This window comes from Osmia lignaria, chromosome 2 (assembly GCF_051020975.1).
Source record: "Osmia lignaria lignaria isolate PbOS001 chromosome 2, iyOsmLign1, whole genome shotgun sequence".
NCBI classification, from domain to species: Eukaryota; Metazoa; Arthropoda; class Insecta; order Hymenoptera; family Megachilidae; genus Osmia; species Osmia lignaria.
In genome coordinates, this window is record NC_135033.1 from 12,204,038 (window position 1) to 12,231,384 (window position 27,347).

At 40.5% G+C, this 27,347-nt stretch overlaps 1 protein-coding gene across 3 annotated transcripts; it reads left to right on the plus strand.

Moving 5' to 3' along the window:
* The first annotated feature begins 1,866 nt into the window (after positions 1 to 1,866).
* On the plus strand, positions 1,867 to 27,347 carry LOC117606975 (uncharacterized). 3 transcript variants are annotated; one of them, XM_034330077.2, is made up of 4 exons: positions 1,867 to 2,377; positions 21,408 to 21,609; positions 22,196 to 22,333; positions 23,262 to 27,345. In XM_034330077.2, exons 2-4 carry the CDS (start codon positions 21,416 to 21,418, stop codon positions 25,189 to 25,191), a joined length of 2,262 nt encoding a protein of 753 aa, XP_034185968.2. In that variant the 5' UTR covers positions 1,867 to 2,377; positions 21,408 to 21,415; the 3' UTR covers positions 25,192 to 27,345. The 3 variants fall into 3 exon arrangements, with proteins under 3 accessions (XP_034185968.2, XP_034185969.2, XP_034185967.2); XM_034330076.2 differs by lacking the exon at positions 1,867 to 2,377 and adding an exon at positions 17,481 to 18,605; XM_034330078.2 differs by lacking the exons at positions 1,867 to 2,377; positions 22,196 to 22,333 and adding an exon at positions 15,271 to 18,605 and having other exon boundaries at positions 23,262 to 27,347.

A 27,347-nucleotide genomic window follows, 5' to 3' on the forward strand; every position in this document is an offset into this window, starting at 1 on the left:
CTCTAATACACACTTGGATACAATACGTCTTGGACATTTATTTTTTTTTTTCAAATACCTAACATTATTCAATTCACTGATGTTAGTAAAAATCAAACTACTGCCATTGAATGATTAAATAATATTTAAAAAAAAAAAAAAAAAAAAACAATTAAATGAATTTTTGAACATGGTAAAAACTTTTAAGGGAGGACTATCGCTTCCATCGTTCCTCCCTGAATTTGCACCTGGTACATTAGTCCATAAAATACCCGGAGTGGCACGTTACCTCGGATTTTTATCGCGTTATGATCATTCGAACATTACAGCCGATATCTCTATGCCGGTTAAAAAGGATAAACGCGAGGGAAGGGTGAGAAAGTGGTCATTACAAGCGAGCACAGCCTCGTCGAAGCGTTACGAGAAACCATGTGACGCTGTTGTTAAAGAAAAATACAGCACCGTTTTCAGAGCATTAACGAACAAGTTTTCCAGGGAACGTAAACCGTGTGCCAGGCTCGTATATTAAGTCGGTCTGAATGCTCTATGAACGAACACGACAAATCCGTGCTCGCTTTGGTTCTGACCTTCTTTGGCGAGACAGTGTGGGCGCGTTTACTTCAGACGGAATTACAGTCTGCACTTACTCCATCTTACCTCAGTCATTTCAGTATAAGTAACTGCAATCGTGAACCGTGACCGCCGCTCGTATCATCTGGTTTACGTAATTACACACACACACGCGCGCATGCGCGTCGGTATCCAAATACGCCCGGAAGTGATCCCTAACTCCGAAGGCCCTACGAACCATCGCATCGTGCAACTTCGAATCGGTAACTGGTTTTACTTGAGTCGTTTCGCTGGAAAATAGATCGCGCATTAAACAGAACTCTGCTGGGAGCTGGAACATTATCCTCGAACGTTATGTCGACATCTTCGAAAGCAATAATCGCATGCTTTCGCGTTAGAGATGTTTAAGAGAGGAATTTAGAACGATCCGCAACTATTACAGGTTGTTTCTTATGGAAATACCTAGCCAGACTTCGTTTCTTCTATTTCAAGAATTTTTCTTTAATTTTATAGGTACAGAGCGATAGGAGCAAACGAGATAATTAGAAAAACTTTCCGAGAAATGCGTAATGGATATCGGAACACCGATTATATCTTGGACATTTATAATTTAGAAAAAGAACCATAGTTTTGTTAGTTACTGGATACAGGCATCGCGTTGTAAATTTGCCGGTAGTAAAAGTACAGATGCTTGAACCTTATCGTTTATCAACTGATTTAGCTTTTAGACGTCGAAAGAACCATGCAATGTATACGCTTCCGCATATAGAGCACGCTTATCGCTTATCGAAGAACTGACATAAACCACATCTCGTTCGCGAAACTCTAAACTTGCCGTTTGCATAGTTATAGCTACATATTTTTATAGTAACTAACGGCAGTATTGATATCGAATCAGATAAATGATATCTACATTTTCGTTTCCTGCATGCAGACGAATAAATGATTTTCATTTTCGAAATATAAGTTGATCGTAGTTAAAGGCTTATACCTGTGTAAGAATACCATCAAAATATTATTTACTTAAATGTATTGAACCTTACCCAGTGTTTCCTAAAAGTACCAAACCGGAATCACGTCGGTTTCATTGACAGAGAAATCCGAATGAACGAACGAAATTGTCCCCTGAACGCTGGTGTTCGAATGTTTCACGGGGGAGCAGGTAGCGTGCTTTTTAGGGGGAGCGCCGAAGAGGGCCGAGGTTGCCCGAAGTCGGACGAACAGTTCTTTCGAATCGCGGTGCCGCGACGCATCGGTTCGAACGTGCGACGGGCTGGCTGTCTCGCTTGTCTCCCTGCTGCGTCGTTCGAGGTTCGTCCTCTTTCGTTCGTTCTCGCGAATCGCGACTGTGCACGCTTTTTCGAAAATACGCGCGCTACCGCGACACGCAGCCGGTCTAATCAACGTTTCGTCGGTCGTCGGCCGGCGTCGGTGACGTCGCCGAAGCTGCGAACATTTATGCGAGTGATCACGATGAACTCGTCGGCCGCGTGACACTTGAATGCAACACGCGGCTCGATTGTCGCCTGTCTGACAGTCTACAACGTATTTATAACCAAACATTGCTAGTTAAACCGTTCCCGTGTGAATTGTTTATTCGTTAGTGCTAAACGCGATTAAGACACGGACCACCGGAAATGTGATGTGTACCGACAACTTAACCTCTGCGTGGTAACGCGTGTCGCGTGGATCTTTTCACTGTCTGAAGTTTCCCCGCTTCCACGGAGCACGCGCCAATTTCCGTGACAAGAAGAAGCTACGAGGTGCCGGTTTATTGGACAAAGTGGTAAACGCTCAGAGCAGACCCGTTATGGATTCCTATCCGATGGTAAGTTCTTTTTTTTTTAATATTCTCTCGCCTCTTCCGTGAATGTGTTAATGCGCTGACATCATCGAAGTTTTTCGATCGCGTTCAAATTACCTACTTTGTTGTCGCGATGATGACACACCGGAAGTTTGCAACTTTACTTCTTACTCATTTTGTCGATTATTTAAATGATCGATTAATTGATATTTAATGTGTGCATTATAATAACCATACCATTGGGGTTAATGGATGCTTAGGGTGCAACATTATTGTCTAGAAATGCATAGCACGCCTAACTACTACGGTAGTCAAATTTGGCGCGAAATATTAATTATGGATTTTAATTTAGAATGGAATTAAGTTATTCAAGTGTAATTTATATGGCTAATATAGCTAAATTTCAACAAAATAACGAATTAACATTGAATAAAAATATTATTTCATATAAAATTTGTCTATGGTTGCGATATAGTCATTCTATCTATGAATAGAGACATTTGTTATTATTGGTAGAGAAGAATTTGATCGATACTGCAACGCTATTATGTCATCAAGTGCAATACGCACAATGGATACCGAAGTACATACCGGGTTCGGGCCAGCTTGGGCATTTTCATAATCATGAACGGAATAATAATAATAACGGCAGGCGTAATTTATGATCCCTGGAAAAGGCTATTAGCGAACCGTGCAAATGTAGCAATTCGCGCGTTGCTGTAAAAACAAGTTGTCGTTCGGGAAATCGCGATTCATCGTGCTTAACGATCGTGTTTCGTTCCTCTCGTTTATTAGTTTCCGCAATAAAGCCCTTCTATCTGCAAGCAATATGTCCGTATCTCCTTTTTCAAGCGCATATTTGAAGTTTTCAATTAGTGGTCTGTGGCATTGGGAACGTTTCATTATTTAACCCGCAAAGTCTTACAAAACGTACAAAGGAATATGCAAATGGGAGATACTTTGATAAATTATTCTGAAATTCATATAAGAGAAACGTTATTTCATTTTGAGATATTTGAAGTTCGCCAAGACATAGACTAACTTATCATTTCATGGAGCGCCTTGTAATTAATTTATTAAATATTACCTAGCATTCTAAACTAATTCGCATCTCGTGTTTCTTACATCGCTACTTTCGAATCATTCAGGAATTTCCAGTTTGAGCTACAAAATAAAACTGATGTATACTCACGATGAAAACTGTGCAAGAACATTGCAATTAATTACAAAATTATCTCGGCATCTTCGCAATGTTGTTCTTAATAAGGTGCATAAATCGGTGGAGTAGAATGCCAGGTAAAATCGCGTTGCTGGTTAGCTACAATCGTTGTAGATGAGGTCTCTGGATCGAGCGCTAAGATAACGATCTTAAGAAACCTTATCTTGATCTTAGCAAACTGCTTGGAAGGGTACTTTCGAAGCTTCAATTTTACACGTATGTAAACTATTCTTCTGAATAGTTTTATCGGAAACACTAGCTAAAGTGTAGAAGTACTACTCTCGATACGTTATCGATACTTAACGATACACCAATATCGTTAAAGTTAATGAGAATGACTGAAAACGAGGTAAAATTTAATGCATAATTTTACCATTCAAATCTATTTATCTAATTCTGGAACGGTATCTATTATTTTATACAAAAAGAATTACTGTTTTTTGTAAGAAGATATATAATAATTACGATCATTATCGGATGTTACCTTAATTATCGTAATAACTGCGCGAGAAAGGGTTCGAATTAATCGTAAAAGCAGGATCCTTTTCGTGTGAAATCGAGCACGCGTAGGAAAGGAAAAATGTGGGATCAAAAACGCTGTAGGACACTAACGATTCACCTCGTGTTATTATTTCCCTTAAAATTTTACCAGAATCGAGGGCATAATGACCGGTTGTAAAATTTAACAAGCACCTTATAAAGCACACTCGTCAGTCTGGCTTGCTTGGCGCTACATAAAATTGCAATCTTGTATCTTGTTTCGTGCTTTTCCCTTTGGTTTTTTGTATCGAGGACGCGTAAGATCCACGAAATTTTACAAATCGAACGAAAACGAATCGGTATTTAAATTGTACATGTATAAGACGGACGAAAATAAAAAAAAAATGTAAGAAGATATTCGTACTCAGAAGTGTCGAAAGAACGTGCAACTGTTTCAAATTGAATTATCAAATACTTTTCATCCTATAATCACTCTTGGTATTGAAAGGATTAAAAGAGAATAAAAAAGAAGTTTGTCACTCAATTCAATCGGTGTGATATATAATGTGAAAAAAAGAAAGAGGAAAGAAGAAAATGAAATCTGACAAGGTTGACACTTCGAAAAGATCGCAAGGTTGCATTCGGTTTCTTTCCTTCAAAATGACTTCATCCACGGGCGATTCCAAGGATTTCGTTCGTGGAAGGAAGCAAAAAGCAGGTAGCAATCACGGCGAGGAATGCGCGGGAAGGTCGAAATAATAGCTACCGCGGTACAAAGACGAGTCGCGAGGCTGATACGAGAGGATAAGCTCGATGAACTCGCGCGAGAAGTTCAAGCTGACTAATAACGTGGTTCCGTATCGCGTTAAATTCCAGCGGTTTATCACCGATCTTTTCGTTATCGAGATAACTGTACGATTAATCGTAACTCATTCTACTGGATCTGTTTGAAAATAAATTAGAGCAGATAATTTCTCCCATCGACCTATACATAGTACTCCAGTATAAATTGAATTTCGAACACCAAAATAAGAATAATTTGTAATAATTTTCTATGGAAATTCACGCGTCATCCAAATATGGATGACTTACCGATCAACGCGTTAAACAGGTCGATCGTCGATGTCCGTGTCCGTGTCCGTGTCCGTGTCCGTGTATGTAACATTTAAATAATTGTTTCACACGTTTCAAGAGCCGATCGGGCCCCGTAATCATCGTGCCTTCGTTTTAAACAATCTACTCCGGTGTACAGAGAGTGCGCGAGAGAGCAAGAGGATGCAATCAATCCTCGTTTATACGCACGCTTCACCAGCTGGAATCCCAGCATCGTTTTAAGAAAGCTATCATAAATTATTTGGAGCTCGGACGTGTCCCATATGGTATCATAAGTTTCCATCCACGAACAACGGGGAGTGCGATGCCACCAACAACATGGGCTCACATCGGCACTCGACGATATTCAAGCTGCAATAATAACCGTTTACCCACGCCACGGAATTAGAATATATAATTTATGAAGGAATTATGCGCGGATAACCGCGTTATTATCTGTGTCAAGATGACAAGGCAATGAGGATACACGGTTCTCGCTTATTCGCTATCGAACACGACCGTTTCTCTCGACGACAGGATGGAAAATTTATTTTAATTTTTTTTTTGCAAGAAATTTGTATTAGATATTAGCTTAGTTTTTAGATAATTGTAATAATTAGATTGAATTAGTAAATAATAAATTATAAAGTAAAATATGTTTCTTTCTAACATGCACACCTTGTACATTCGCGACCATCCCATTCCAGAGAAATAATCACCGTCCGTCGTGTGATTAATAACTCTACTAGATTCGTAGCCAGTCAGCCATTTTCATTGTTGTTCGAGCACAGAGGGACCCATTTAGTATTACCCGGGGGATCATGAAACGCGTGGGTTTATCTGGATCGCTGTTTTCCATTCGGACTCTACAATACCGTCGAACGATTCTTGCAATCAATTAAATATCCCTTGAATAAATATGAGTTAACGAACGGGCCAGCCGATTCGATACACGATCCAGATCGATAAATCGATAAATCGATCGCCGTGTATCGCGATCGTAATGCCGAATTGATCACTTTCGAAAGCGTCGTCGCGATACTTCAGACACGTCCGCGCCGAAAATGCTCCTCCGATATAATTGGTCCTGATAAATTACATTTGCCCGATCGCGCATTATTACGGCTAACTTCATTATTTACGATCTTTATTTAAGCGGCAACGCATAAAATCTGCTACGAACGACGAAAAGAGGCTTTCACTTCTTCGAACGCGGCTGGAAAATTCAGTCGATCTTTCGCGTGAATTTAGAAAAATATTATTAAATTACAATTTTGATCATCTCTTCGGTCCAAGATCCTAAAGTCCTATGGATCAACAAAAGGTTATTTACACGATAATTTTAAATGATTATATAAAGAACGCGTTTCCATTAGTACTGCAATCTTGCCTAACGTTCATTAAGCGGACAGGATTCATCTGGTCTCTACTTCATCCCGTCGCTTATGACATTCTTGCATTACTCTTTTGACGACGAAGAAGAAACGTGTTCTTCGTTTCCCATTGGGACTCTACCAGTCTTTACCGTCTACCTTCTTACTATACTTAAAATCCAACGATCCTAGATCCCCGTCAACCGTGACGGGACTACGATGAATGGGACAAGACTCTTCTTCCTCGTACTCGATGAATGAGACAACAGTCTTACTTTTCTACTTCGAGTTCTCGGGAACTGGTACTCGTTAGGTTCCTGGACGTTACAAAGTACTCTGGATAAACGGGGACTGCATCATAGACCACTCGTATCTTTCTACAAGTTATCATGTTACCGATGGTACAGCACTTAGGCTATTCTAGGGAAAATCGCTTCTCAACCTCACTCTCGTGTAAATTTCATTTAATTGGAATAGTTTTACTATTATAGGCGCCAGTAGTTAAAGCGTTAAGGGTCGAAAGAATATTTTCATCTCACGAAGCGTTGATTCGTTAAGAAACGAAGGTTCGCGAAGAGTTCCGTTCGCCTTAATGGGAATAGGTCGTCGATACCGTCATTAGCCGTCAAAAACATCGGCGCCAAACACCCCTAATCTCGCTTACGTGACCGAGCGAGTGAATGAGCTTCCCCCTGATGTACGTCGCTCGCGGCTGTTCGAGGATATATACCAGTTTAAAGACGGGAACGAGTATGCTATCAATGTCCTGTTCCTAAGGGAAATGAAAAAAAAAAAAAAAAAAAAAACTGGGAATAACGCGGTAGGTCGGCGCTGACGGTGCGCCAGCTTCTTCTTCGCGATCAACAATGGCGATCACGTGTGTCGCGGCGCTTCGTTTCGCGTCGGTGTTGTTCGTACTCGACAAGATCCCATAGACGGTGCGACGGGGGTTGAAGGAAGGGGTTAAAGCCACGGATGAATGGAAGCTTCATTCATGTAGCCGCGTGCACGAGGGAAACCCGGCTACCTCCGCCTTCTGCTTTTGTTTCTATCCTGGCACACCCGGCGCCCATTTTACGCTCTCTTTCGAAACAATCAGCTCGATTCAAACGTGCCCACTGTGAATCGCTTTGTTCGAAAAGTAGAATGGTTTACGCTGCCGGATAATATTATGCCACCTTGAAAATCACTCGGATAAAGGGTTGAATGTTTCGTTTAGGATAAACTATGCTAATTTCGGCATTGCCCTAATTACTTATATTTCTAGAATTACGGGATTGATTGGAATCACAAGTGAATAGCGCAAAAAAATTTCAAACGATCTTTGATCGAAGCTGATCTCACTACCGGTTATGGCAAGCGAAGAATTTGAATTTAAAACGGATACAGGTTAACCATGAAAGATTTTCTCACCTTCTCTGGCAGCTATGCAAATGTGACGGGGAAAACCCGATTCCCCGACCAACAAAACTGATCAGGATTGCGTCACGAAGTAGGTTTACGATGTGGAGATAAATTCTTGCTTCGAATCTGCTGTTACCCAGAAGTGAAAGAAATTTCAAACTGGAGCTTGAGATATTCCTACATCGCGATTTTCCCTCGAGAAGTTTACTATAGTAATGTTTTCTGTGCATCGATAGAGGAATATACATGCACTCATTTTACCTACTTTCCCTCAAACGAACAGTTCAAAACTTGAAATTGATGATCGTAGAATGAACCGAGAGAGAAATCTTTAGCTAACTAATAACTTTCTTCTAGAACCCGATGTCATGGAAGTCGTCGTTCAAACAGTCAATCACCATAAATTATCACTTTCTACTCGGTCCAGTATCTAGCACACTCTGTGTGCAGTGGAGAATCGCGATGCATGCAAATTAGATGTTTCATTCCCGAAGCGCAATTAAGCGTAAATCGGGTAGGTTACGAATAAAACGAGCAGCGTGAGAAACGAAACTATTCCTCGCTCGATTATCATTCGTATCGTCGACTTTATAAGAGCAGCAATTTATTGGCTCAAAGGGTGACGAGTTATGATTTCTAATAAATAAGCTAATAATAAACTGTACGAACATTGTAATAAAGAAAAATTATTTGGTACGTCGATGTTGCTACATCGGCGCATAAAAATCGTATAATTAAAATTCACCCTTGAGGATCGATGGATCGATCGTGGTGCGACCTCTGTCACGGATCACTGTCGATTACCAGTAGCTTCCCCGTGGAAATAACCAAGTGACAAACGGAGTTCCTCGGCAGTGACAATCGAAAGGCAGGAACACGTAAATCAAGGCTCGATCATGCGGTCAGATAAAATCATTGTGCCTGCTGACGCTAGAGATAAGCCTGTGTGCGTCTGTGTAAATGAAATACAGAGTGATTCTTACGAAATGTTCCATTCAATTGTCTTCGAAATTGGGTTGAAGATTTTTTCATAATAAATTCATACTTCTTGCCGTTATAGAATCTCATCAAACTTAGTGTTTGTAATAATTTGCAAGAAATTTTTATATTATTTCGTCAAAGTGGGACACAAGCAAAATATTGTAGAATGAAAATAAATTTATTTGAAAGTACGTCATGAAATTATGTCAGACTTCGATCGTTCAGTATGCAACAACTTAATAATTCGAGCAGCTTTATTGGAATCACCCTGTACAGGTATACTCTTCGAGAGGGAATAAATGAACGCTGGGTCGGATCGTTTTATATCTCGCTGCTATCTCGACCTTTCTTTCTCGACAGAGAGACTGGTAGAGGAAGGCTCGTCTTATAAGGAATAAGGGCTGCTTATGCGCAGTCCCCGTCTACGTATTCATATAAATTCGTTTCCACGCGGAGACGCAAACGCGTCTATCTTTTCTCGGTGTTACGAGCGAAACTTAAGTACTTCGAGCGGGTTTGATGAATGGATCGTGGGGACACGGCAAGCACGTGGGTGGAATTACAGACGATTCGATGCTTCGGTTTTGCTGGGTTATTGGAAACTCCGAACGATCTACGATTCACGATCGTTCCACCGATAGAGTCGTCTAAATGGTTAAAGTCCAGGTGTCTCGTAAAGTATCAGTCAGAAAGGTATTCAACGTTGCAACCAAATCTGTCAAAACGATGAATTACAGATTTTTCTTTTCAACTTGAGAATTTAAGGACTGAATTTGTCACTGTATATATTTAAATTCCCATTTGCAGGTATCATAATTCTACCGATTCTTTAGGAGACATTTTCGATTCAACACGTTTCAGCCGATCGACAAGATTGAATTTTCCAAAGAACAAGAGACTCGTCGGATACTTAAAGTCCGATATATAACAAACTTCTTTCCGCTGGTAACACGCGCCGGGATCGTGGTGAAGAAACGAGGAATGTTTACGAGGTTCACCGGCGTCGGTGTGCTCTTCTAGGAATGTACGAGACCCGACGTCGCTGCTTTCCCGTCGACGATCTTATTTGTAGAGCTGGCTATTATCTTCGAAAAACGCGGTTGAATAATGTCCTCCGCGCGGTTGACGATGTGCTGCTGGAATACGATGTTTGATGAATGAAGGCGAAGAAGTAACCAGACGAACGGGGTCTGGCTGACTTCCTCTGAATGGGACGAGTCCGTTGGTCGCCTTTTTTTAAAAGGTTCATCCCGCGTCGTTAGCCTCTGATAATTCGTTCACTCGTTTTCTCCCTATATGGCCGGCCAACGAATCGAGTCCCCGGTATTTTTATTTCCTCTCTTTGCTATCACCTTCTTACTTTACGATCCTTTTTCCTTCATGTCCAAACTGCCGTTCGTAATTATTTCGATATCTCATTAGAAAACTAAAAAATTTTAGATTTCTTCTTTTAAATAATCGAAAATCTTCTTCCACGCGTTCGAGGTATACATATATACCTGCATCCAACGTCAGTAGTTTCAGTGTTAACCATTTATTGACCCTACTGTTACTCCCACGTGGCTTTCAACTATTTCAAGATGACACGCGGTGATTAACGACCCTGTTGGTTTTATTTAATAACGCTCCGCGTATGAAAGCTACACGGCAGATGGAAGATACGGAGGAATTGTGACCATTTGAAATCCAGGTATTCCGCAGATAGTCACGTTGGCCAGGTAGCATCGGCGTTGTTCTCCCAAAACCAGCGATACTCGCCAAGTAACACCAGGTGTACGCAACCTCGAATATGTAGAAATACCTGAGCTTCGATCATTGATGCATCTCGATTCGACTTCCATTTTCCATTTAAACCGTCGTCATCCTCTTAGCGGCGTAGATTTATATAAACTTTCTCCTGTCAAATTTCGTCGTCAGTAGATATCTTCCTGTACGATCTGTTAATTAATTAAGACGTACAGCAGGAAGCATGGTAGTCGTTTCGAACAGAATTAATGTTCAGATTTGAAGATTGATCCATTTATTTGAAAATGAGCCATCAATGTTTAGAAGTAGAACCGATGGTCTACGTGGTCATAGACAAGTTACGTGTAAACCGAAAATACATTTGAAACAGGTGTGGTCGTCCTGTAAATAGAATAGACGTGTTTAGCAGATTGGCGTGAGACAAGCGGCGATTTCGTCACCACGGTCCACGGTTTCTACGAAAAAAGAAAATATCTTACGCAACCGGGGCCTGCCTTTTCGAAATTTCCTGCTGAAAACAATGCCGTTCGTTCAGGAGATGTAGAACGATCGACGACGAGGACGAATTGGCCACGGGTGGGCGAACTCGTTACCGCGTCTCATTAGTCAGTGTTCAGTAGGTTCGTGATGTAAAACGAAATTCCTGTTCCGAGCACAAGGTTACGGTGAAATAATGGATCGTACGCGGGAACAACACGTTTTCGGCCATATAAACACGTACGGTGTACATAACGCAAGAATGCTAATTTTAATTTTCTCGAAAGACTAAAGGAGTATACATAGTCAGATGAAAGATTCGATATGGGTCGAAATTGACCCTGTATTGGCCGGTAGTAAGATTGATCGGCTGTTCGATGGTTAAACTGTATCTGTTTCGATTTGATTGATGACACAGTAGTCGCCGTTTGCCTACCTCTAATTGCGCTCTTTCTTTCAACGTGGAGCAACAGTTTGCATAGGTAAAACGTTGTTACGGATCGAAAATAATGAGATACGAGTAACGAGAGCCATTTACGATCTACCGTGATCGATGCCATTGGCACGTACACGTATTTATCTCGGGACCTGTCTCGAAAAACTTCGCTTCATCATTTTTAATTAAGAGAACTCCGTCCTGGCGATCTCATTTGCTTATCAATGCCGCGATCGCCAGGTAATTACCTCGGGCAAAGATAGTTTTATATTTGTATCGGATTCAATGTACATTTTGCGAACGCCTTTTATGGCAATGCTTGATTTTTTTTTTTTTTTTTTTTTCTTTTTATTTTATGTACACTGGTGTTGCAAAATGTTGAACGTTTACTATAAAATATATAGTGTGGTGTAGTTAAAGGATAATGTTACGCAGCCAATGAATTGTACGAAAAATGTTTTCACAAATGATATTGATAGCCGAACAATCTTCCTTGTGTTTCAAAGATCACCTTTGCGGCTTCTGTATATTTTAAGAAAAACGCTGGGATTGTTACGTGGTTCCAAAAAATACACACATGATGCTAAAAAAAGGCTGAAACATATTCGGAAACGGAAAAGTTCCTGCGTCAGTTGCAAAATTCAATTCTCCATGATTCATTTTGAAAATAATAAAATGATTTGAATGATGTTCGAGATAACAGAGTAGAATAGCGAGGAAACTCTTTTGGCATTTTTACTATTTTTCCAATATACAGTTTGCAATTTTGCAAACATACAAATTGCCAAATTCTGATTTTCTAATTTTAGAGTATTACACTCTGAAAAGTGTACTCTGAAAAATAATTTGCAATCAAAATTTTTTATGAATCTTGTTTCGTTAGCCGTGCGCCGGAATCTTGTTCGTGTTCAAACGCAAATGTACCGAGACGTGTGCCGAAAGGAAATTTCATGAATTTAGCAACAAAGAAGCGCAACAACGTGTAAGGACGCGAAAATGGCATGCGTGGGTGCCAGTATTTTCGTTCTAACCTAATTCAGTAGTTCTAGAGTTACACGGTGGCTTCCTAAATATAAATTCTAGCGCGCGGTTCGCTGTAAAACGTTCGTACGATGTTGGGGCTGCTGTTTTTTGCGCGAAACAATGCGCGTTTACGAGGCTAGTGTTTCTTAATCGGCTCGTTAAGCGTCTTCCGAATGAATTCCGTGGAAAACTCGGCTTAGATCAACCCGAGACATCGCGCTTTTTCCTTCTCGCCGTTGCTGATATATCTTAACTGCATAGGATACGAGGAAAATTTGTAATTACGGATTTTTCTTCGGTCAGGCGTGATCGTGCTGGATAATAAAGTACGTATATTAAGCAGTTGATTATTATGCAACTACCATTCAATGATGTAACGCGTTGATTGCTGCAGGGGCCACCGGTGACCGGTACCTCGAATAATTAAAAGAAAAAGGCAGGAGAAAAATGAACGATATTACTATTATACTGATATAATAACGTTATAAATTGAGAGCTTAATTTGAAAATTGCCTGCTCCCTGCCACGTTGCTCATTAATGAGTAATTAAAATAAACAAAAATAAAAAACAATCTTAGGTGCCATTAATAAAATACCTACCTTCATCTCTAACTCTTAAGGGAAGGAACTCTACGTTGCACCTGAGTGTATAATTTTGAAGAAGCTGTATATTGCTTTTCCATGGGCTGTTAAAATATGAAATAGAACAAAACGAAAGGGTTATACGTCTGGTACAGCCATATTTAGTGGAATTAGCAAGAATGGCGATCGGAAGGAGGGTTCGCTGGATCTCCCGAACGATCGTTCGCCTCTTTAGAATGGCAGGGAGCCGATCGAGAGGAAGACGAAGAAGGTGGGCATTGGAAACAAGGGTGGGAGAATTTCCACATCGAGAGAGCTGCCAATCGCGATCAACTGCGGGTTTTACCTGGCGGCCACTATTGCCCATGCATCCCAGAGACAGATTGCAACGTCGAAATGATAGCGGCCCGTTTCTCTTTCATCCTCTGTCCTCGTCCTTTCAATCGCGATATTTACATTTGGACATACCAGCAGGGAAAACTTTTACAACCGGCGTTTCTCGATCCGTCCAATCAAAGTTCCTTAAGGTTGCTTGTGCAAGTGACACCGACCGGTATATGCACCACCTTCGTTCGTCCGCACGCTTTTTGTCTGCCCTCTTTCAGGGAGATCGTTACTATCGATGCTGTGTTATGCGAAATCGAGTGTTTCTTTGCCGATCGAAACACGTCGCAAGAATAATAAACCTTTTTTTTTTAAGGTTCGATTGTTGATTAATAATACGGTTCGATCGCTCCAGAATTGTATATGATGAAATAAAGCTGCTCTTTTATCAGGTTTCTGATGTATCCATTAAACTATTTGTATTTATGACATTGTTACGATACAGTACTCTGCCACACCTTTCGAATCATTTAATATTTTATGGAATTTTTTTCATTTCGAAGCCTATCTATATGTATAAAATACGAAAAGCTTGAAATATTTATTAAATCAGTATCCTAATTTTTGAATTTACTTGATGGTGGGCTGCCAAATATGGTATAAGTTTGACACGTGTAATAGAAAACACCCACGCGAATGATCGGAGCCTGTTCGTGTTGCGTCATTGCCAAATTAAAAGCAGCACGCCTTGAATAGTTTCTCGAGGGAAAAAGCTACGAGCAATTTAACGGTATTGGTAGTTGTGGCTCGATATTCCTTTTACAGATTTCTACGCTGTGTGGGCGATCCAATTGGCCTAACTGTAAAGTGGTCCATCGTCTGTATACAGGAAACACTCGTTTTCTCTTTTTTCGACTCCGTAAAGGTGATTTTAGAAACAGTTTCTGAGTAGAACGAACCTAGACATTTACTATCGTTATACTATTAGAAGAAATTGAATAGAAATTTCACCCTTATATATATGATTGTATTTTGAAAATTTTTCTAATTTCCAAAAATCCTTTCACAATGCTATTAATAATTTGAAAATTGAAAAAATTCGAGAAAATAGATTGGAGCCGGTGTTTAAAATTTCCACGAGGTCATAAGGAACGTTCATCGAACCGATATCACCTTCAACACTTGTATAACAATCTGTTTTTAGTATCGAATCATCGAATTCACCGAAATCTCCGAGATCTCGTTCGAAAACAAACAATGTGTTGCATGTTACAAAGATTATGTGTTACGCGAAAGAACAGAAAGATAAATACACCGTTGAAGAAAGTAGAAAAATCGCGTCGCAAAGTGAAAGCTGTATGTATTCTCTTTTGATGGAAATCGGCATCTGTTTCCTCTGTCAAAACGAAAAAATATTCTCGTGTACAGGTAATAATTTACTGTGCCGAGCGTGTTGTATGCGTCTCGGTGTAACCATAACACGCTAGATGCATGATATTCAATTTTTTTTTTTGCCGTTCTATAATGAGTCTTGTTCGACGAAGAGAAAATCCGATGTGTATCTACTTCATGGAAATTATTATCTCTCCTAGGCTGCTCTATTCTATGGGTGAAAGATAATTGATGGTCCGCGATAGATTTCTTCGGATTAAATCAAAAGCAAACATTAGAAACACGATCAATTTTATCTAGAATTTATAAATAGATTTAATCATTCAATTTCACCAGTGTGGAATTGAGTACTGTAAAATTAAAATTAATTAAAATATTAACACTTTAAGCAATTTTATTTTTAATAAATCTAAGATATTTTGTGTTATTATAATAATAATTATAATTAAATTAGATTCGTTGAACAAATTAGATTGGCTCGTAAAGTGTTAACACCTGCCTGATCGTTTAAGTGTTAACATAAAGAAAATAAGGGACGAAGAAAAATGACCGCCGTTTATAGTATCGTATAACACCTTCCATGATACTTAATCCACCTCTGGATCGTAATAATTAATTTGTTCCACGAAAGGGTCGTTTCATAAGAAGAGACAGCCTCTGTCTGCTCGTCCCAGGGACATTCTACTGAAGTGCAGTGAAATTTACATGTAATCATCCAAAGAAAATCGACCGATTATATATTTTCGGAGGGTACGAACAAGTTTTTGATGTTTGCCAATCGTGTTTGCCAATCTCTTTGATGGTAAACTGGTTTAAACCCATCGTCGTTAATATTATGGAATAATTAATCGATGCTCTTTAATTTAATATAAAAATTAAAAATGGCAAAAAGAAAAGCAAATCGAACAATAATTATTACTTGAACAATGATCGACTATCCGCGGTTCTATTAGTAAAGGGTTGGAGATCAGATACGAATGTTGATTATTCAACAGGTTTTATCGTGTCGCGGGCGTACGACAATGATTTCCCCTTTTCCGCTCGAGCGGGCATTAAAAAGCGTAATCGTACGTTAAAATGGCAGCTTGTCAGCCGTCAGATTGTTGTACACTTACGCTGTGCGGCTGTCGCCATAGCCGAGAGTGGTCGCCGATAAAACCTGGTGCCTGGACACGGAGTGGAAAGTAGCTGTTGACATATCGCTGCCAGGTATTGGGACACGTCGAACAAGTAGGCGGGGTGGCTTAACCTATGCGGGATATAATATACGCCTCCGCCGTATCGAACAAAGTCGCGTTATCTTGCATCCCATCGTCGTTTCAACGGTTTCACCTTTATCTATCGACAGTAGCTTCGATCAATCTTATCGATGATGACTTGTTAACTCTATACTTTGAGACGTTAACGAAACTAGAAGGGGTTCAAAGGATCACTTCATCCCTCTATTTCGAAAGCCTTTTTCTTTTAATAAGTAACAGAATATTTTGGAAAATTTTAGAAAACCTTGAAAATAATCAGGGCGAAGAAAATTAAACTTATGGAGATACTAATTTAAAAACAATTTTTTGGGGATGAAGAATTACAGGAGAAGCTGTTTTAGATATTAACGACGTTCGTGGAAAGCGTACACGAAACTTCATTCACAACATCTCACGACACTGATCACATTAGAATATCAGTAACAAGTCATATTCTCCTACGCTCACGATTCGAAGACAGTGGGCGGCAGCTGTTTTCGAATATCAAGTTTAAGAAAAAAAAAAGTAATCTATCGATAACCTGTATCATTTATAATCTTTTAATAAATACAGTAGCTGGTTGCTTTCTGATTACCGTTTCCCACAATCTGGTATACTCATTTGCGTAATGAATTCCATGCATTCAACGACACGGTTTCCACGGTTAGCTATAAATTTCAGTTTCAATTCAATCGCAATTCATCCAATTTTATAGAGCTTCAATTTGATCGTTCTAAAACTTCTTTTGTACCGTTGAAATTCGTAAGGTACATTTAATAATTATAAATACACGAAGCAATAAAGCGTTTGAAAACGACGTTTAGACGTTGAACGAAGAATCAAGGGGAGATATTATTTTCGCTTGGTGTTATTTCGGTTTTATAGGCGGTAATGGTATAAGGTTTCCAGATATATTCGAGTTTTCGGGGGCTACTATTTTCGATTCCCGTTTATTTCGTAAACACATCTCTACCCCAGATAGGCAAAAGCCGACCGCGCGAGTCGTGCTGACTCTCAGCATGGCTGATTTGTTGGCAACACTCAAGATAGTCGATTTTTCGCTCTAATTTATCCAGTTCCTGTCGCAGCGACCGCATCAATTTTCCCACCAAGTCAAAAAGGTGTTACAATGTTGCTTGGTATTTGTGGATTTGCTTCTTCGCACGATTACTCGTTCCAAGAGTTTTGAACGAGCACTTCAAAGTTCTTATTCACCTGCTGTTGTGTAACACCGTCATAACTCTTCCCCTTGTCTAAATATTAATTTTACTTTCGCGAGTTTTATGCCTGTAATTTTATAGACAAACATCGAAGGAAAATTACTTCTCGAAAGTATCTATCTTATTGGCATTTTTATTTATTTAAAAATATACGAAACGAAAATTAGAGTAAAGTGTATTAAAAGGCACAAGATTGGAAATTTGTAGTATTATAAAATTTCATTTTAAATAAATATTATTATTATTACTTATAAGAGTATGAAACCGTAAAGTTAAGAAAATTATGCAACGGAGGGTTAATCCTGTATCACTGAAATCGTCTATACCCTAATTGTCAGAGGGTAATTATTTGGTTTAAAAAGACCTAACGACGGTGATGCGAGTGTTAATCAACGAAGAAGAACGGGAAAGAGAAGAAGGAACATTCGAAGCACGTGACGAAAGGAAAGATCGCGCGTAAAGACGTTGAAACGAAGAGAGACAACGGAGAAGAGGTTCAGACGTCTGCTATTACAGAGCACCTCCTTGGTCACGGCGCACAGCCCGATATGGAGCAATCTCAGATTTCCATCCGCCCAAATCAAGAATATACGCCCTCGCCTCCGCTTGCCCTTCTCCCTCTAAGGGGGAGCCTCTGCTCATCTTCTTCGTCACCGCTTCGGTCGCTGTGCTCGTCTTCGTCTTCGCGGCGGAGGTGGAGGCGCTCTGTTCGGGGTTGGTGCTTGCCCGTTCGTGCTGGTAACAGTGCCAAAACTGCCTCAAAACGGACTGCTACGCGTTCCTTCTTTCTCTCTTTCTCTCTCTCTCTCACTCTTTTTTTCCGCCTCCCTCTTCTCTAACCATCTTTCTCTTTCTTCACACGTTTCAACTTCTTCCTTCTTCTATCGGTGTTCTTCTGGTTCGCGGATAACCCGTCTCGCAGAAACACGTGCCCTCCATCCGCTTCTCACCTTCCTTCCTTCGACCACCGTCTCCATTTTGCTGCGGCCACACTCGTTCACCATCCTATCGTCGTTTTCCGGTCGATTCTCGTGTGACATCCCCGGTGGCCGAGACAACAAGTGTCCGCAGTCGCGAATCGCGTCATCTACTTTCGTGCACCAGTTTACCCTTCTGTTTTCTGGATAACGCGAGTGATTAACATCTGCAGAGGATTCTTTTCCACGACGAATGCTCGTTATCTGCTTGACGAGAAGCTTTCGAGGGAACAAGGGCCATCAAGCAGCGAGCGTTCATGTTGCCAGAAAGCAAGTTTCCCGTGACAGGTAATTGGAAATAAAGTTGGATTTACTCTTTGATATTTCAAGAAGATATTTTAAGAAAAAAATTATCGGTATTCTGCCATGCAATTTTTCTAAAATGAGGGACCACCCATAGGGGAGGAATCTATCAAAGCGTGTAATTTCTAATGAATATTTTTGCTTTAACTTCTACGGTTTGAAAGACATTAAAGGTGATAATTTTTCATCCTGAATAAAAACTTTAGCTATTTTATTTATAAAAATATTTAAAAAACAAAAAGGGTTTCAGTATCTGTAAATAGACAATTTAATAACGATCTTGGTAAAATATTTTGATGGTACACTTGAAGGTTCACAGAGAACCTTGAAGGACAATCATTTCTCACCTTTTCACTGAATTTCACCCTTGTTACAATGTCGCCTTGACATATTCCTGAGCATCGCGGCTGACTTACCGTTTTTAACCTACTTGTGCTGCTGCCAATTGAGACTGAACACATGCTCGTCCGCGTGCTAGCACTCCCTTCTAAACATCATCCACTTGTTGCCCGCAATCGAATCTTAGAAATGTATCAATCTTCTCCAAAAATTCTGTCGTTTTTTGTATTTACAAAAAGACCCAACAGTTTGATCATAGAATAATCTGATCCACGGTTAAGCGAGTATCGCGCGACAGCTGAGGGTCAATAACCTAATAAGTTAAGGGCTTTTCAAGATGTACCGTTCCCATATTTTAAAGCTAAAATAAATTCAATTTACACGTTTTATTTTTTGTTTTTTGAAATATTAAATACATGTAATGAAATTTCATAATTTATGAAATAAATTATAAAGTAATTAATTTATAATGATCATTCATTATAAAGTATGACCATTTAGAGTAGCCCTAAGGTGTCCTATAACTTATGGACTGGAATGAATACTTAGTCACGAAAAATATCTGATAACAGGGACGGGAGTATCAGACATCTCGCGTTCATTGTTCCCGTATATTAGCCTAGCCAGGTGTTAATGCGAAACATAAATGTAAGCCTGAAGATAGGGAATGGTAGAAGGTACCATCAGGCAGAGGCAACGAAAGTGTCTCAACGGGCGTAGTCGTAAAGATACACCGCTCCGCGGGTCCCGTCATCCATAATCCCAAATATGGAGTGAGAAATTTGAGAGAACCGAAAATAGTGGCGCTACGCCAACCGCTAAAAATAGCCAAAAAATAAATTGTAGTTACGCGGCCGGCTGCATCATTCTATAACTGGTCTTCAATGAATCGGGCCACCTCCCGCACACCGTCGTTATTAATACACCGTCACACACAGACTTGGAATGGCCCTCGGTTAAATTATATTGCTCCCGTTTTTGGCGTGTGCCTTCACGTCAAAGTCAAACCGAATTTTCACACGATTTTCCACCGAATTCCATATTTATACGAGCCATTCAGAACTCAAATTGTAGAGGTAGAGGAAAACTATTCTAATCAATTGCAATTTTTTTTTCAAATAATTTAGTAAAGTAGTATGCTTCTAGATTCTTAATAGAATTCAAATCAGTTGGACCATTTTTGAAAAATTTATTCTATTCACGAGTACATAGATATGTATCTAATTGTCTTCGGGTACTATCTGACTGGTATGCTACGATTAATCCCTGGTCTCGTGTGAACGGTCTGGTTAATTTTAAATGGCACGTGCACGGTGTTATTAGAACCCTGTCGCACGTGCTGCCAGAGAAAGTATAGTTTGTACAGAGTGTGCTTCCCTTAAGGGAGGGCTGTTTTTCCAGGCAATTCTTTGAAAAATTGAAATCACCGATATCATAGCGACGGATCATGCTGTCTATACTATATCTTTCGTATTAAATTTAATGATGTTTTTGTATCTCAGTATGATACGAAACATGATCCTTTTCAATTTCTTCGCTTTTATGATATTTTTTTTCTTTTTTATATGAAACTCATAAAATCCATAAGAAATTTTTATTCTTCACTACTGCAAAATTATTTCGCATCCCCTCTTCTATTTTTTTTCCATAACCGCGTTTACGATCGTTTTCGCGTGCAAGCACCCCGTCCTCTTATTCCTCGCGTTTATTATTACGCGCGAAGAACGCGGCGAGTCGACTATTTATACATGGAGGATCGACGGGTTTCGATGAGCCTAAAAGAGCATCACGAGGAATTATACGTGACAGGTGTGTAGAGGCGAGGTGAAAAGCATTCCGATATGTCGCGTAACGCACAACCACGTTATACCTTTTGCACGATTTCGAAGCGACGCGACGCGACGCGACGCGACGCGACGGACGCGTATGTAGCCCGCTTCGGTTTGCCCACACGCGAAGCGCATATGGTGTAACACCCCACACGAGTTTCTTACCGCGATTTGCATGCGGCCATTTGTTTAGTTTCTTCCATTTCTCACGCCCGTTGACGTTGCCATTAGAAACACCCGATTAATCCGACAATGCGTTTCATTAACGAGAAGGTTATGAATATTCCGCAATATCCAGGCTGCACCGCGAGCTAAAGTCAACACGACGGATGCCCACGCGTAACCTTTCCCTCAGACCTATTTACATACGTTTATTGATGAAACGAAAAGTCGAAATTCATTGGAAATGTTCCACTTTCTAAGGGATCGTTTAGGTTGATAGGGTACTTTTTATTAATTAAAATTTTGGGGAGGGGGGTGGTATTGATATCACTTGTCGACGTTATTCTTAATCCTAGAATGCTAGACTTAGATAAAAATTTAAAGATTGAATGTTAGATATTTGATTATTCTATGCATATCTAATTGGATATGTATTTTTTTCTTTTTTTTTTTTCAGGGGGCACTATGCAGACCGAGGAAGTCGTGCCTCGTGCACAATCTACTGGGATAGACAGTGGCCCCACAGACAGCACCACTCTGCAGCATCATCTGCATCACTCGTCGCAGATAAAGTGTCCCTTACCACCTCTGCTCCACATGGCGGTCAAGCAGGAGCCCCAGGAGGAGGAGGAACGTAGTCGTGACACGAATGCGTTGAGGTGAGCCTGCAATTAAAACAGAGTACAAATTAGTACATAATAATATTATATAATAAGAGACGTGATAATAAATAGAATCGGCACGGTAGAAATAGACACTCGTAGTTAGACACAGCGATCAATCTCGAGAGATTTATTAATTATACGATCATCCCGTATTATGCACTGCAACGAGGTAAACGTAAAACTTGTCAGAGAAACGAACAAATACGTTATTAACGAAACATAAGCCACGTGAAGTCTACACGCCCACGTGCTTTACAGTAGATGGACGTTCTGTTGGCGTTTACGAGCGGCAGATTATTTTTTGAAGAGCATAGTACACAACGACCACTTCGAGCTGCATAAAAGTAATTTATGTACTCACTTACGGAGTATAGTTCCGAAATTGTGCGCTGAGTAATGGCACAACACGTGTACTTTCGAATTTCTTTTTGTATATTCTTTGATCACGTGGAATTTGATGTTTGAAACTAATTTGATGACATAGAAGTGTTGCAAAATTTTCTTTTCATTCGTCTTTTTTATTTAGTCATGATTAAGAACGTTTCTTGTTACGGTAGATAGTTAATGATAAATTTGACAGTCCACAAGTAGATGCAGATACGTCACTGACATCTGTCGATGGTAAGCATGGCCATGGACACGAAACGGATCAGATTCAGGAGCTGGAGGAAAGTCCAGGGCAGACGGTTTCGGATCTCACTAACAGAGGAAGACCAAGGTAACTTGTTATTCTTATTGTTTTATACAGTAACCGTAAACTGGGGATACTTTGAACCTTATTTATTAAAGAATTAAGATCACGAATCAAATCAAATCAGCCATCAAATTTCAACATCTAATTAATGTACACTTTGAAATGAAAGAAATATATCAGAAAACGACTTAATCATACTGATTACTGATTATAAGACCATCTTCCAATAAATACAACCTATCATTTCAACATTATCCATCAAAAGGTTCATTTCCTGCTGTCTGAAGAAAGGATTCATTTTTCCTCGAATCTGATCATTAGAAATCGCCTCGTATCACGTGTCGATCGACACGTTTAACTCCTCTAACGATCCTCTCGATGTAAAGCTCTTGAAAGAGTACTTTAGATAGACAGCAAGAAAGAGAAGCGCCAGGTGAAACTGGTTCGTCCCATGTACAACCGAGTCTTCTCAACTCGTTCGTGTAAAAAAGTGATTTCTTAGGTATGTCTTAGACTGAAATGCCGCGACTCGATTACCGTTAGTGAATTTCATTAAACGCCGCGTTAGAACCGGTGCTGGAAGAGGAGACGAGACACTGGTTCTATGCATACGGCCGAAGGTGCCGTGCTGTGTTGTATAAATCGGTGTCGAGGCGTGGTTTGGAATGCAGCTAGGTGGAAAACAACATTAGCCAAAGACCCGTATCGCCTATGTAATTGTTGGGATTCGAATTAGCCGTACTAAAGAGCGTTGCAAAGCTTACCGTGTTATGGTATGCGTCAATTAATTATGAATTAATTAGTAACGAATGCTCACGCAAAATGGAAATTCAGATTACGGGGTATCTCTGTTGCTACTTTTCCATTTTAGATAGAAATAAAGGAAAATATAATCTTTGATTCTTCTATTGTTAAAGGGTTAAACAAGTAGAATCCTACTTATCTGTTTCAGTCGAGGTCGCAGGAAGTCGCGATGGAAGTTGAAGTTCCATCACCAAGCCCTGCCACCAGAGTACCTGGACCACTACGAAGCATCGCTCGCTCAGGAAGCTTTAAATTCCTCCCCGACGCACTTGGCGGAGCCGACGATTCCGAGTCCTGCGCCTATCAACTCCACCTCCATCCCAAGTCCCATCGCTGATGTGCACGGCTGGCTGCAACGGATCGCCGCGATGCAACAGGAACTATGCCCGCAGATCCCGTCTCCTCAGTGCCCGACGAGCAACTCGAATCAGCCATCGGGCTCTAGAAGATCGGTGATAACCTCCACTTCGTCCCACACCTTCAACTCGACCCATCATAATCACAGTCAGTCGCAGTCCCAAACATCTGGCAGGCCACCGATGAAATACTCGGACCTACCTTACATGGGCGAGATCACGTTGGATAACAGTAAGCCTAGAAGAGGTAGGAAGCCGAAGAAGGCAGACATTTGCCATTTAATTTATAAGAATTACGGCACCATACTTCCCGGGACACCGGGCCACGAGGAGAAAAGGCTGTCACCTAGGGACAAGCTCGACTGTCGCGAGAGGATTTCCCCTCAGATACCCTTCCAGAGAAGCGATGTTCAAAATAGAATTAGTAGCCTGTTGGAGAAGAGACTGACCCAGGAGTCGCGTAGGACGTTCGGGCTGATGGAGAACTCGAAGGAGCAGGACGAACCTCTGAATCTCTGCATCAGAGATCTGAACCAACTGAAGATCAGGCTATTACGAAAGCATGGCAACGTGTACGAGTCTGGACAGGTGAAGAGTGACACCTCTAGTGACGGGGAAGAAGTTGAGTGTATAGGTGGTACAACTTATCCTCCGGAGCCAGCTTACCGTTCCCTCGATCCTCTTAGTCGCAACAGCAGCAATATAAATCATAATAACAACATAATAGACCCGATGCTGGGTGGCAATCCTGGATTCGTGTACTGGCCCAACGCTGGAGTGTTCATTCACCCAATGGCTTTGCAATCCCAGCTCCTCTACTACCAGAAGATGGCTCAGAACAGCAAGTGTTATCCAAGGACGATAGAGCAAGCTCCGAAAGAGCAGAAGATCGTTCCCAAGTCCATTTACTCGATGCTGGAGACGAAGAGTCCACCTGTCGTACCTCCGTCCGCCCAACCACCGCCTCAGACAGTACCTTTGCCACCTCCCGTCTCGCCCAGACCTAAAAGAAATGCGCCAATTAATCAAAGCCAAGGTCAGCCGACCAAGCGGAAGCGTTCTGCGATATTCATACCCCCGATGCCCACGGAGAACAATAATAATCCCGCGACCGAAGTGAGCATATGTAAATTCAAGTTCACCGGAGGAGCGAAACCGAGTCTCCAGGAGAAGAAGAGTCTGTCGGTCGACTCTGGTGGTAACTTCAGATACTACAGCGGTACCGGTGACAAAAGTATGCGCGGTTACGAGTTCTTCCCTAGAGAAGCTCTTCAGCAGTCCGCCGGACAATCCGGCTCGTCGACTGGCGCTTTTCTGAACGCCGCCGGCGAGAGGATTCAACCGGCACCCTGTCAGAGGAGCAGCAACCAGGAGGAGGGTCGTCGCAAGAGGAAGACACGGAAGTCTCTGCAGAGGGAGAAACTCGAACAGACGTTCAAGGAAAAGGGTTTCCTTATTCAAACCCAGCAACTGGAGTCCGCCGAGGGTGCTACCTATTGTAAGTTCAGGCAACTCCGGAAGTTCACTAGGTATCTGTTCAGAAGCTGGAAGGACTATCTCCCAGGTAATGTGCGCGAACTGACTGGTAACACCGAGGGGGAAATCGCCGACGGGGATGTCGAGAGTGATACTAATGTGTTACCCTCGCCTGTTCCTCACCCTAATATGGTGGACGTGTCCACTGGGTTCGTCGATGAACATAGAGCTCTGCCACTGACGTGAAACGTGGAAATTGCTCCCCGAGACGATCGGTCGGTTTTAATTTGACGTTGCTGGATTAGCGGTGTCCTGGCTGGGGGGAGGATCGGAGGATGCGTGTGGATAGTCGGGTTGGGAAATGGTTGGTTCAGGAAATTTTTCCTTTGTTAGGGGTATCAAGAAACGCTGACAAAAGTATTTGCTCTCGTCAGGATTATAAATTAAAGGAATTTATAAAATGTATCGTATGCGTTCACAGTTCACTTGGATCACTTTTGTGGACTGCTCATATGTGTTCATAGTATACAAAAAAGTCGAGTGTGATTAGGCTGAAAGCTTGATTTGAATTTCATTACATTCGCTTGCTGATTTACAAAGGAAATCATTGGTAATTGAAATCGAAAGCCAACACATCGTGAGAAATAATAACGTTTCAAATTGGTACTTGAATATATTTCATCAATGATCGCATATAGCACAAGGATTTTATCGTCATCTCGTTATTATTATTCTTCGCGGGCGTCTTGTACGCTGTTCATAATTGTGCAAAAAAAGAGTCGCGCAGGTATGGAGATATGATAAAGTTCGTTACTGATATCGTGCAAATATACCAGTAAAAAAATAGTATTTTTTATCATTTTTATGAAAGAATGATTCGTAACTGGCTTTGAATTACAGTCTTGTAAATAACACTTTTAATAATTTAGTAACAGAAAAACAGTAATACCTGATCTATTAATCATTATTAATCTGTATAAACGTACAGTTTATTCTTACGCAATAGCAATGAAACGTTACGTGAATTGTAGTTAACCTTCGTTTAACAAGAAATAACCCTGTACGATATTGTAAATATCGTGAACATATCAAGTACATAATTATATTAACAAATCTTCAGAAGTACTTGAGTCATTGCTAATTCATAAGAACATTGTCTGTGATTCAATGAAACAAATATTATTATTCTTTTCGATAATTTCATTGATTTTAATAAGTTTCTTGATTTGTAAATCAGCAGGCGAGTGCATTGCTATTGATACATCGCATAAAAGCAGTCGGGTATTCTGAAAATTTCCAATCCTAAAAAGACTGGAATTGAATTATTTTATAACTAATTATTATACAGAAAAAGTGATTAAATTTTTCAAGATGATTCGATATATCGGTCGCTAAGAAGAGCCTAATTCGTTGAAGAATTTTAATTACAAAAGCTGAGCGCCGTAAGAGGAGAAGAACAGAGGAAACAGGTGGCGACGTAATCGTTTTAATAATAATGTAAATTCGATCGTAGCTCCGTGCCAAAGATGGGAGACTGGAATGTACATAGTGTTGAAAGAACCGTGTTAACCAAAGAGTGGTTTCGTGCTCGACGATTAGAAGCGGATGCAACGATAATCCGCTCGAAGGGGCGTGAGCCGATAAATTCAGCTTTCTATCGGCTCGAGTTGTTCGCGAGACCTTTCCTCGAGCCGATTTTGCAATGCATTTTGTAGAAAGAGAGAAGAAATGAGAATGAAACTCTAGAAACGAAGGCGAAACGAGCAATGCCTGTTATCATTATTAATTATCATTAACGAAATCTAGTCTTATTTATACTCTTTGTTATGTAAATCAAAAGCCGTGCTTTTTTTTCTTTTTTATTATTATACACATAGCGATTTATTTATGTATGTACATAATTATCGACGCGTGACGTTTAATTAAAAAATAAATAAATGTGTATACGTGCGATTGATAAGTATGGGACGAACGATGAAAACGTGAATGAAACGATCGTACCTGAGGCTCGTGGCGTGTCTTTAAATGGGACACGTATTTGCTGATTTCTCGTTTTCAACATCGTCCGTTTTGTAAATTCTCGACGAAGCTCGATAGAAAAAAAGGTAAAACGCTCAAAGGATGTTTATGGAGGAATAAAACGAGGGAAAGTGCAACAGGAACCGTCCTATGTCTGTATCGTTTATTGTCCTGTGCAGCGACACGTAGAACTATTTTGTACGTACTGTCGATTGTAGAGAGATAAAATTCTTATAGTCTGTAATAATAAAACACATAATTGTTACTGATACTTTGACTGATCTGCTTTATGATTTTCAGGAACGACGAATCAAATGACACTGCTAATATTTCTAATCAGTTATTCGTTACTCCACTAATGGTAATGAGAAAAAATAATTCTA